The sequence below is a fragment of the Nyctereutes procyonoides genome, unplaced genomic scaffold, assembly GCF_905146905.1.
Source record: "Nyctereutes procyonoides isolate TBG_1078 unplaced genomic scaffold, NYPRO_anot_genome, whole genome shotgun sequence".
NCBI lineage: Eukaryota > Metazoa > Chordata > Mammalia > Carnivora > Canidae > Nyctereutes > Nyctereutes procyonoides.
In genome coordinates, this window is record NW_026575020.1 from 5841889 (window position 1) to 5855210 (window position 13322).

The window sequence follows — 13322 nt, forward strand, 5'->3', positions numbered from 1 at the left end:
GTTCCTGATGGTTAGTCTACTGCTGTTCCTTTTTTTATTCATTCAAGTATTGTTGATACACAGTGTTACATTATTTTTAAAAAATTGTTTTAAAATTTATTTATTCATGAGGGATACAGAGAGAAAGAGAGGCAGAGACACAGGCAGAGGGAGAAGCAGGCTCCACGCAGGGAGCCTGACGTGGGACTCGATCCCAGGTCTCCAGGATCACACCCTGGGCTGAAGGCTGTGCTAAACCACTGAGCTACCCGGGCTGCCCTGTTCCATGGTTTTATTTTTAATTTTTATTTTTTTAATTTTATTTATTTATGATAGTCACACAGAGAGAGAGAGAGAGAGAGGCAGAGACATAGGCAGAGGGAGAAGCAGGCTCCATGCAGGGAGCCTGACGTGGGACTCGATCCCAGGTCTCCAGGATCGTGCCCTGGGCCAAAGGCAGGAGCTAAACCGCTGCGCCACCCATAGATCCCTGTTCCATGGTTTTATAAGCATTTCTACGTATACTTTTTAAGAACACAGAAATTAGCATGCCATGCATTATATTCTGCACCCTTCTTTTCCCCTTACATGTGTGTATAAATAAAAGAGGTCAGGGCACCTAGGTGGCTCCGTTGGTTCAGCATTTGACTCATGGTTTCAGCACAGGTCATGATCTCAGGGTTGTGGGATCCAGCCCCTAGTCAGGCTCCATGCTCAGCAGGGAGTCTGCTTCTCTCTTTCCCTCCCCCCCTGCTTGTGCTCTCTCTTGTTCAGTCACTCTCTCTCTCAAATCTTTTTAAAAAATAAGTCAGTTATCAGTATATAAGAGCTGCATCATCCTTGATGAGGACTGTTTACAGCAGATGTGGTAAATTGTGAAGTCATTTCTAATAAAAGCAGGAGCAAATCAGAGAAGGTTATGACCTTTTGTATACTATAACTTGACAAAGTTTGGGGGGTTTTAAATGATTACAACAGTATAAATAAGTAACTGATATAAATATTGGAATTAAGAAATTATCTTATTTGAGTGGCCCGTGAGTGGCTCAGGCATCTAACTCTTGATTTTAACTTGTGTCACAATCTTGGGAGTTGGATGGAGCCCCATTTGGACTCTGTGTTCAGCGCAGAGTCTTCTTGTCCCTCTCCCTCTGCTCGTGCTCGTGCACTCTCTCTCTCTCAAATAAATAAGTAAATAAAATATTTTTAGGAACAGAAATTCTTATTTATGAGGCTACATTGATTATTAAACATCTGTAAATATGTTTGAAAATCATTGGCTTTCACATTTTCCCAAGATTCTCTGGAGCACAGTTACCCAGTCATTCTTTGCTTTAAAAATGATGTCCTTGGGGCACCTGAGTGACTCAGTGGTGGAGCGTCTGTCTGCTCAGGGCATGATCCCGAGGTCCTGGGATCAAGTCCCGCTTTGGGCTCCCCTGTGGAGCCTGCTTCTCCCTCTGCCTATGTCTCTACCTTTCTCTCTGTGTCTCTCATGAATAAATGAATTTTTTTTAATGACATCCTTATTTTTTCAAGTTTTAATAGGTTGTCATTCTGTCTTCTGGTAATGGAATAAATATGGAGCATATATTTAAAGAACATTGGTAACCTTTGTGTTTAGCTTCCCCAGACTTCACAATCATGCCACTATTTGATAGCTAAGCAAAACATTTTCTTTTCTGAAGCTGGCACCATTCTAGAATAGTGGTTAAATTACCATGATCATTGTAAGCTGACGGAAACTTCAGAATCATTTGTTAAGGATCCTACAGAGTGGTGTTTATTTGGAGGAACACTAGGTGATACTGACATTTCAAAGACTGAAAAAACAGGATCACAGGACCTGGTGACACAAAGGCAGAGACCTTTATTCCCTTTATATACAGATTAATCTGTCTTTAATTTTTTTAGCATTTAGTATGCTCATTAAATTTTTATTGAAGTATTTCAAGATCTACTTCAGGTTTTACAACAATTATACTCTCCTAAGCTTTAAACAAATAAGGTTTTAGGCAGAAGTTGCAATTTTCTGGTTGTTTAATTTATAAAGAGCTTATTGTATGTTTTAAAAGGTTTACCATCCCAAGCAGATAAATATTGGATATTGAAATAAAGTGTCTAATGGGAGGAGGCAATGTAAATTATGTAGGCAAACAGGTATAAAATTAGACAATCTGGCAATCAGTTGGTGTAAATGGTGTAAATTTGATAAATTGACATTTATTTAACAAGTCTTTTTTCTGCTGTTTTTACCCTAAAATTCTATATTAATAGTAAATATTTCATAATTCATATTATATAACACTAATTAAATTTATTAATGATTTTTTAAAACTTTAACATGTGTTTTGTTTGAATTTCAAGTAATAACCTTTCCCAATACTTTGTATTTTGTTTAGTATGCCACTTTTTGGAAGTGGTCACTATCAATATCTTATTATGTTTTGATGGCCTTGGAGATTTAAAACCGAGTAAAAGTGTAAGCAGCCTTTCTTATTTAGTTACAAGTTTTAAATCATTTTATTCCAAATAGGAGAAGGCAAAAGTAGATTCCTCATGGAATATGAATTATATAAAAGATATCTTAACAGTTGACTTAGTGAAAACAGACTGGTGTGTTCCATTTGTGGAATTTTCAATATAAAATTCAATCAAACACTTTAAAGGTAGTGGGTTTCTATAATTAGATATTCCTTGTAAACTTTATTAATGTGAATATATCTTCTTTTTTTTAAGGATTAGTGAATTCCTAAAGAAAATAGGGAGAAATTTTATATTATAGTTAAATTCTTTAGTGTCAATTCAGAAATCTTTCATATTCTTTTACCATATTATTTACTGTTCCAGTGATCTATCATTCTCTTTAAGAAAATATTCATTGTCCCCCTCAGACAGTCTAATTTTTTAAAAGTAAGAGTCACAAACATTTATTCAAGTGAGCTTCAATTTTTTTCTCCCAGCATGATTACATTAAGAATCTGGCACTTTCAGGTGCCTGGCTGGCTCAGTCCATTTTAGAGCATGTGACTCTTGATCTTGGCGTTGAGTTCAGGTCCTACACTGGGCACAGAGCTTACTTTAAAGAAAAAGAAATGGCACTTTCTTTAGTGATGATGACTTTGCTGCAAAGGTCTGAAATTTTCACTTGAAATTACTTTTCAGAATGAGTTTGAGGCACATATGAAAATCAGTTTAATTACTTAATTAACATACTTAGTAGACCACAATGTTTTATCTAGAAACAGTTTGCAGTTTGTCATTCACTTACTCTGTAGGCTTGGACTGTTCAAGACTTTTGGACCTTTTCAAAAAAGTCAATTCAGTTTTGAAAGGTGAAGATTTTATTTTACTTTGAGAACATCCAAAAGGATATATCAGAGAGAGTCAGGAACATTTTGAACAGTGTCAGTGTCATTGCTTTATGGCATTCCAAAATGACAGTTTAAAATATTGGGATATAAAAGTTTTAGAATGATTGCCTACTTACTTTATAGTCATACTATGTCTTTGATTAAATTCTCATGCTCTAGATCCTGGTTATAAATAGGCACTTTAAAAGGATCAGTTAAATGCCAACATTTTTCTGGTTGTTTTTGGAGGGGAGGATTTAATTTGTAAAATTAGAATGGTATTATTATTTTGTCATGCATCTGAATTTAGTAGATGACAAATAGATATTATAATCATTTTTCTGTGACAAAAGTAGGTATGTATACTCATAAAACTCCTATTTTGTCTAATTTGGTTTTGCCCTTATACAACAATAGAATATATATTCAGGTTGCATTTTTATTTGCATTTAGTAATTATTGAATAAATGTATTTCTTTAATATTATCATTTCAAATGATTGAGGTGACTAAGTTTTTTATTCCCCTTTGCCAGCAAAATCATTGATCTTCCCTGTATGGTTCCTTACAAAAGTATGGAATCAGTGTTCCATTTGTATTGAACAGATAAGGTTTTATCCTAATGATAGAGTAATTGGCATGAAGTCCTCTAAATGAACCAGTTTGTATGGCATCATGGCAGAGAGCATGAATTCTGGATTAAACAGGCCTGAATTTTTATGTCATTCTTGCTACTTACTAATTGTGTGACCTTAAGCAAGTTATTTAACTTTTCAGCCTCAGTTTCCTTATCTGAAAAAATGGAGACTATACCTACTTACAAGTTTCTAAATATTTTTAAAACACCATGTACCGTAGCATGCTATACATTTAATAATAAATGTTAATTTCCTTTCCTGTTTTTATCTTTATGTATTGGTGATTAGAGATTAAGTTCATAAAGTTAAAGAACTTTCTAAGCAGTCACCCTAAATATGATGTTAAGGTTTACTTTAGGCTTAGTTTGCCATTTACTTTAGTAAATACTGTATTCTCTTCATTGCTTGGAGAAGTGTTTGAGAAAGGAAAGAATGATTTGCATATTCTAAGTAGTCAACTAAGTGTTTTAAGGACATATTTTTTGATAACTTCTACTTAATATCTATATTAAAGTGGTTTTCATTCATCTTCAATCACAGGTACAGGAACCTTAAAGATAGATTTTGTTGGAGAGCTGAATGACAAAATGAAAGGTTTCTATAGAAGTAAATATACTACCCCTTCTGGAGAGGTGCGCTATGCTGCTGTCACACAGTTTGAGGTATAGTATTTTTCTCTAAAATGTTATGATCTTAAAAAAATAAAAAGGAAAAAAATAATAAAATGTTATGATCTTAAAGTAGATATTCTGACAAAGTGTGTTCCATTATTTGCATGATTATTTCAGGCTAGGTGCCTTTGGCCATAATTATATTCATGATTTTGGAATTTTTATTTTATATTCAGCCAGTTATCTCCTTAATAGAGGGAGAGAATTAGGGAAATGGACTGGAGGATGAATACGTACATCACAAACACACAAAATAGCATTACTATTAATTTGGTAGGAGGGATGCCTCAGTGGCTCAGTGGTTGAGCCTCTGCCTTTGGCTCAGGTCGTGATCCCAGGGTCCTGGGATTGAGTCCCACATGGGGCTCCCCATGGAGAGCCTGCTTCTCCCTCTGCCTGTATATCTGCCTCTCTCTCTCTCTCTCCTTCTCTCTCTCTCTCTCTCTGTCTCTTTCTCTCTGACTCTCGTGAATAAATAAACAAATAATCTTAAAAAAAATTGGTAGGAAAAGCCACAGATGTCAAATACTAAGAGTATAATTTTATTTTATTTTTTAAGATTTTATTTATTTATTCATGAAAGAGACAGAGAGAAAGAGAAAGGCAGAGACACAGAGGGAGAAGCAGGCTCCATGCAGGGAGCCCGATGTGGGACTCGATCCCGGGACTCCAGGATCATGCCCTGGGCGAAAGGCAGGCACTAAACAGCTGAGCCACCCAGGGATCCCCTAAGGGTATAATTTTAAGTAAGAAAGATACATAATATAAAAGCAATTCAGGTATTGAAATTCTGTGACATGTATGTATGACAGATATATGTACACACACATGCATATATAATTTCGTTACATACATACTTTGTTACATACACATACATATTTATACATACAAATATAGGAGACAAGCAGACTCCCACTGAGCAGAGAGCTCTATGCAGTGCTCAATCCCAGGACTCTGGGATCATGACCGGAGCCAAAGGCAGATGCTTAATCGACTGAGCCATCCAGGTGTCCCTGGCTTCTGACTCTTGATTTCAGCTCAGGTCATGGTCTCAGGGTCATGGGATCGAGCCGTGCATTGCACTCCACACTTAATGTTGAGTCTGCTTGTCCCTCTCCCTCTGCTCCTCCCCTTGTGTGCTCCCTCTCAAATAAATAAATACATAGTCTTTAAAAAAAAATAAAACAAGTATTGCCACAGCTGTTTAGGCTTAAACCTGTGTTTCAGTTATTTCATTGCTTATCTTTAGCCCTTTGAGCACTTCTGCATCCTGGAATGGTTGGCTGGAGTATGTCTCCAAATAATTTTCTTTAAAGGGAGGATATGTGGGTGGTATATACTACCAGAGCCTTTGCACATCTGAAATCTTTCATTTGCTTTAATACATGGCCAGTGAATGTATAATAGATTTGGTGGGGGGTGGGGAGAAGGAACAGCAGCCCCTGACATCCAAACGTTGTCCTAGCACTCCCAGCTAGTCTCTTGTTTGACATAAACAGCATCATAGAACACCAGCCTTAGACAAGGTTACTGAGACGATGATAAAGTGAAACAAAACAAGGGTACTTCATAATTTCATCTAAGGTCACATAAAATCAAGGTCACTGTGCTACCCATGAAATAATGAACACACCCTCCTCTCTTAGTTAAAATGAATGACTACTAACTACTTTACCAATTACAGTTTAGTCTTGCTAAACAGCCCTTCTCTCTATAGGTAAGATTTGCCTAGATGCCATCCCACAGAATTGCCTCCATTTTATGACAGCACCCAATTTAGAGTGAATCCCCTCAATTCATCCTGCCAACTCCCAAATTATACATAATAGGTTCTTTCTCACACATGGTTCTCCTTAGTGTGGGTTTTCTTTTGCTACAATGAGTAATAAACCCAACTTTTCAACCATAAGAGTAGTACATACAGTTGGCTTACAGTTTTTCTCTTTTAAAGGTATATGAATGTTGTTCCACAGTCATTCCTACCTCATTTTGTCAAGGGAAAGAATCAGACTGGAATATCTTTTTGCCCCTTTTAGGGTCACATATTGTTTTGTTTTGCTGTGTTTTCTTCCTGATTGCTTGTTATATTATTTCTTTGTACTTAAAAATTAAAAATTTTTACAAGGGGTTCACTTTTCATTAACTTTTCATTAGCTTCTGCATAATAATTGGTGAACCCTGTTGATGTTGAGATTCAGATCTTCAGTATAGCCAAGTTTTTTCTCCTCCTACATTTTCACTGTGGTTTGTGCTCTGCTCTCTCATAATAGGTGTATATCTAATGTCTGTTGCTCAGATGAAGTTTTTGATGGCTTTCATCACTCTGTTCTTATATCTTAGAAACTTTTTTTTTAAGATACTTTTAAATCAAAAAAACAAACAAACAAAAAAAAGATACTTTTAAATCTTGTTATCCATGTTACTCATTTAATTTCCTTTGGTATAAATTCATTTCTTTACTGCTGCTGCTCCTAATTTCAATTTTTCTGTGCTATCATTTCTTTCCTTACCCTCTACTTTTCAGATGTTTTATGTATTCTCTGAATGAATTCATTATTCATTCAACTTCTTTGAGAGTGCAGGCAACCATCTAACATTTTCCTAGGAGAAACTTTTTTCCAGAAGTATGTGCTTCCTCTACCTCTATATAATTTACTCCTGCTTTTCATGGTACAGAATCTTGAATTTTTTTTCCTTTGTTCTATTTTGTTTAAGTTTCTTTCTGGGGCACCTGGGTGGCTCAGTCAGTTAAGCATCTGTCTTTGGCTCAAGTCATCATCCCAGGATCCTGGGATTGAGCCCTGCAGGGGCTCCCTGCTCAGTCTCTCCCTTTCCCCTTTGCCCACCCCCCATTGCGTGCACACATGCTCTCCCTCTAACGAATGAAATCTTTAAAAAAATAAAATTTCTTTCTTTTATAACTGGTATTCTACTGAACCACTAAACTTTATTTTGCTTTAATGAGTTTGCTCTTTCTTTACTTTAAAAGAAAAAAAAAGAGGTCTCTTTAAGTAGGTCAAGTGGTGATAGTTTTATGTGTAGTATATATGGAAATGCCATTAAACAAATGACGTGTTTAGAATTGAAAGAGCATCTGTCTTTATTCCTCTGCTATCATTTCAGATGAAGAACAAAGTACATCAGAGATTCTGCAAATATTTTTGATTTTGAAATAAAAGCCAGAGAGGCAACCTATTCTATTTTCTCAGCTATCCTTCTCAGTAAGGATAGGAGGCAACCTATCCTTACAGTGTACTCGTTGACCTTCCTGTGCTCTGTGTTTTGTAACGTTACTGCTGAAGCCATTTACATTGAATTTTTGAAATGTTGGAATGTTTTGTTAAAAGTAAAAATGTAATTCTGAATTATTCTAATACTATATATTGTTAAGATCTACAGCAGACCTAGTTCTTGGATTATTGTTTGTTTTTGTTTGTTTTTGCATTGTTGATGTGGCAAGGATAGTAAGCCTCAGGTTTTCCCTGTAGTCACTGCCTAGTGTGTTGCCTGGCATGGAGTAAGAAGTAAACAAGTGAAGGAATGGATGATAGAAATAAGACGATGACAGTTACTTCATGAAATAGTCGGTTAATTCGGTAGGATTTATTTTTATATTTTTATATTCTTCTCTTAAGGCTACTGATGCCCGGAGGGCTTTTCCTTGCTGGGATGAGCCTGCTATCAAAGCAACTTTTGATATCTCATTGGTCGTTCCTAAAGACAGAGTAGCTTTATCCAACATGGTATGTATGTGTTTGTAAGTATATTTAAATTTTGAATAAGTGTTTAAAATATTTAGTTTGCTGGTTAGATGTAATAGGATGAAACCACTTAGCACAATTCTTATTTTCAGTAAGCCCTCTTTTTTTAAATTGCCTTATCTGGAGTTTCCTTCCTCGTGGAAGAAATTTCATACAAACTTTAATTTGGAAAACTAAGTGACAAGTTTAATAAATATTGTCTGAAAAAAATCTGACTTTCTCATTAAATGCCAAAAGATATAGAGATATAGCCATATAATGAATTATATCTAGGTTTTTGGTTGGTTGTATTCTTATGTATAATGTCTGCCTGAAAGATAGACATATAACGTTTCCTCAAATTTTTTTTTGTTTCCTCAAATTTTGATGTCATTATCCCTTTCATAAATAGAGGAAACATTTACTGCTTGAAATATATTGTTTAAAACAGAGTACTCTATATAACCTCTAATATGAATCTGGAGAACTTGGAAAAGCCTAACGTAACCTGAAAATAACTGCCTTTTGCCTCCTTTATTGGTGGAGAAAATTTCATAGTTAGAATGCCATTCTCTTCTCAAATATTCTTGAAAAGGAGGCTAATAAATAAACTGAAATATTATTTTACAATTTAGTATGAATGAATCTATCAGGTTTGTTTTTGAATAAGTCTTCCTCGGAAGAAAGAATACAGAGATTTTGAGGAAGTAGAGAGCCTGAGTAGGAAATGAAGGGGTAACAACAAAGAATAATTAGGGACTCTGTAGGTAAAGTGGAGATTCCTTCACAAATTTGCCTAGAGCCAGCCTTGGTTTAGAGAGTGCTCTAAATTTAGAAATCTGTACCCTTTGACATGTAGATTTCACAATGACCCTTTATTAATAATTAGTGCCTTCTATCCTTATTTCACTTGAAAGGTATTGAGGTCTTACTTTAGACATCCCAGTGCTTGGCATGTAATAGGAATTCAAGAAAAGTTGTGTCTTTTCTCTCACAGATGCTTGGTAGTTTTAACACTTGAGCCCTCAACTTCATGTGTCCTTCTTAAGAGGAAGGATTTTAACAGCATAAGAGCAGTGAATGAATGAATTGGGGTAGATAAGTAAGCAGTGCTGGAGAGGGGGAAGGGAGAGGCAGCACAGTTTTTGGCTAGAATCTACTTTAAGGTATTTAACGTAAGTCTGTTTATATGTTCTCTTTCTCTCTCTCTCTTTTTTTAAAGAATGTAATTGATCGGAAACCATACCCTGATGATGAAAATGTAGTAGAAGTGAAGTTTGCCCGCACGCCTGTCATGTCTACATATCTGGTGGCATTTGTTGTGGGTGAATATGACTTTGTAGAAACAAGATCAAAAGATGGTGTGTGTGTCCGTGTTTACACCCCTGTTGGCAAAGCAGAGCAAGGAAAATTTGCGTTAGAGGTAAATGTACTTGAAGAGGATTGTTCCAACAGTCCATAACTCCAGGTTGGGGAATTTACATTTCTGATCAATTATTAGTACAATTATTTATAATTTAGACTGAAATTTGTTGTGTACTTTGGTTTTATTTTTAATAGAATTTTGAAACTACCAACCTTGGTGTTACATTAATATTTTACAAGATAATGATTAAGGAATATTAGCGTGGAATTTATTTGTCCACAGAGTGGGTGGGAAAAGATGTAATATATTTTTCATACTGAGTTATAAGTGGATTAAAATTTGGTCAATATCAGCAAAAGCCAAAGACTTGGAGGTAGGGTTCCCCAGGGTCGATTTCTAGTAATTTGAGATGCTTTGGCTTGCGACAGGAATCCTTGTGGATTTCTATATGAATTACAATAATATATTTATCAGATGGTTCTTTTGTTTATACTTTTGTAGGTTGCTGCTAAAACCCTGCCTTTTTATAAGGACTACTTCAATGTTCCTTATCCTCTACCTAAAATTGATCTCATTGCTATTGCAGACTTTGCAGCTGGTAAAGTAAATTTCATTTTATTGCTGAATTGTAATAACTTTTGAATTTTGTGATTTTGAGGAAGGAGTATGTACATATATCAATAAATGTTTATATTTATTTTATGAAGGTGCCATGGAGAACTGGGGCCTTGTTACATATAGGTATGTTAATGATACATTACCCTGCCTTATCTTTTCAATCACTGATTTCATAAGAGCTTCACTCCTAATCACAGTTGAGTAACTTCTGCTTTGTGATCTGCTGTAAATTTTCCTACCTCCCCCACTTCTGTGCACATTTCAGGAATGCAGATGAACACCCTCTGGTGCTACTATCTGAGATTGTGAGATTTTAAAGTGAGCATCTGGCATTAGTACATTTTTAAATCTATTTTTGGCCAAGTTTCTCATTTCGGTGCCTTCTCTTCCTCCCAGGAGTTTCATAGTTATTTTTCCAGCTTGAAGAACTGACTCTGCTTTAATATTTTCTAGCCAAGTTTTTACATATCTGTCACCACAATACAAACATGTGGGTTGTATAATTTTTAAAGCAGGATCTGTAAACAAGTTTTTGCCCTGCCTTTGATGAGTTACATTTTGGACAGCCTGCTCAGTGTTCTTTTTGGGACTATGGAATGTATCTGCCCCCCACCACTTGCCACTCCCCTTCTTTTAATGGAAGGACTGTCTGCTCTCTCTGTCTAGCACAATAATCCCTAATCCCTTAGACAAAGTTTTTAAAAACTTTCAGGCAGCTGTCCTATTTACAAACTGATGATTAAACTTCTATCACACCTTTGATCTTCTCTTGTATGAATTCTGTTGGAATAGTCTTTAATCTTTCTGGAACTTTTTCTATTCTGTGTACTCTGAGGAAATGTTTTCTTGACATTTCTAAAGCCTAACTTGACCATCTTATTTACTGTTTGAATCTCCCTTCCCCATTTGTGCATGCCTGCTTTTATTGAAATACTTAACATTGCTTAACAAGTTTTGTTTTGTTTTGTTTTTTTAAACACAGGGAGACTGCATTGCTTATTGATCCAAAAAACTCCTGTTCTTCATCACGCCAGTGGGTTGCTCTGGTTGTGGGACATGAACTCGCCCATCAATGGTTTGGAAATCTTGTTACTATGGTATTTAATATTTTTAAGTGCTCAAATATATTTATCTTCATCCTGCTGCACATTATTTTGGCTACATAGTGTTTCAGGTTTGACTGGAACATAGTGCTAAAAAATGAATGACAGAAAATCCTTGTTTTAGAAAGTCCACTTTGAACAGTATTTATCAGAATCTGTGTCAGTCAAGAGCATGTGGACAGTCCATTCAACACAAAATACTTCCTAAATTGTTGTAGAATTTGCCCGCAAATGGGGAAGTCTTGATACTAATTTGGGTGAGAGAGATTAGGTATAGAGATTTCAGGCTAACTATAGTTTCTTGAGCATATTTATTATGTAGTTCAGTCACTAAAAAGAAACCTGATAAATAACAATGTGGTCTTTGATTAGCTTGAAATGTTTTTAGGAATCAGTTTCTCATTGCCTGAAATGTTAAGTTGAAATTTGTTAGAAATGAAAACAAAGAAACCAGGAAATAACTGTAAACTATATTAAAATTTCCAGCTCTCCCATTGAAATTGTTGTTTATTATAATGGTTGAATGATCTCTGCTTAAGCCTGGACCTTTTTTCCTTCTTACTCCAAATGAGTACTGTTTATGTCGGCTAGCTGTGTTAGAGCTTGGGAGCACAGAGTTTAATGAGTGAACTAGAAATACCTCTGCAAAGAAAGAACTGGGGCTTCTGAAGCCAGCCAAATTCCCTGATAGCATTTTAGGCTGCCAAAGAGCAAAACCTGACTTGGATGTTAGTTGAGTCCATATGTCACAGGAATAAGCAAGAAAGTAAGACATTTAGCAACTATTACATGTCTGAGACAGTTTTTAAAGAAAACTAGCCCTTGAAATTAAACCATTTCCTTTTGCTTTGGATATTTAAAATTTTACTTAGGTGTGAAAAAAATGTTTGAAATATAATTTCATGTAGAATTAAGTATGCTAAGACCTGTATTCAAATATGTACAGAAATATTCTCTTCTCCTAATGTAGCAAGTTTGTTGCTACCAAACAATTTTTGTTAGCTCTGAGCAGTCTTCATTTTTTATGATTTTATTTTTAAACTACCAGCCATACATTTTAATAGGGGAAATGTGCATATTTTCATATAGCTTCTAAAGAACTTTTTACAAAACAATAAAGATCTTTTTACTGGATTTGAGTAACTGTTCTATTTATTAGCTGTCAATTGTTTCTTTAAAACAAACTCTGAAATTTAAGGACTCATAATAGGTTGGTGAATAAACTAGCTGTGTACCAGCCTATCTTCGTGGAAGCTACTAGTTAAGTAGGTGCCCAAAGCATAGACAGCCTTTCATCACTTAGTATTAAAGATATTTGATCTTTTCAGAATTTTAAGTGCCTTTTTGCTTTTTACCGTTACATTAGTCTTTTAGCATCTATCTTGGATTCTTATATTGCTTTCTTTTTGTAAGAGATTTAGTCAACTTTAATAAAACTTAGATTAAAATCTCTTCTAAAAATTTGTGGGTTTTTTTAAAGTTGGTTTTAATCTGTGGCTCATTTATATTCTTTGTCCGTTCTACTATTCTTATTAGCAGGTGAGAATTTTGTATAGATACTTAAACACCATTCATCACTGAATCTACTTACTGCTATGATAATTCTGTTAATTTACCTAGTCTTTATATAAGCAGTACTGCTTTTCTGTTTATTTAGAAAGTTTAACTTGTCAGTCAACAGTGATTTTTCCCAGTCATTATTGGACATCCTTTGCAGTTTTCCTTGTCTGGTCCTGGTATCTTTCTGGTTTATTAAACTAAATTTTACCTGACACTACAGGTTCTCACCTACATTTATCTGCTCTCTTCCCCTCTTCCGTATAAGGACTTTCTCCCCCACTCTCTTTTTCCTTCC

General features: G+C 35.2%; 1 protein-coding gene across 1 annotated transcript in view; it reads left to right on the forward strand.

Annotated features, from left to right (window-relative positions):
• NPEPPS (aminopeptidase puromycin sensitive) overlaps positions 1 to 13322 on the forward strand; it is a 101798-nt gene that overhangs the window by 59477 nt on the left and 28999 nt on the right. Inside the window, exons 4-9 of the mRNA XM_055329311.1 lie at positions 4510 to 4631; positions 8276 to 8383; positions 9603 to 9803; positions 10248 to 10344; positions 10454 to 10487; positions 11347 to 11461. Coding sequence (XP_055185286.1) covers positions 4510 to 4631; positions 8276 to 8383; positions 9603 to 9803; positions 10248 to 10344; positions 10454 to 10487; positions 11347 to 11461 — 677 coding nt within the window. The remainder of the gene's footprint in view (positions 1 to 4509; positions 4632 to 8275; positions 8384 to 9602; positions 9804 to 10247; positions 10345 to 10453; positions 10488 to 11346; positions 11462 to 13322) is intronic.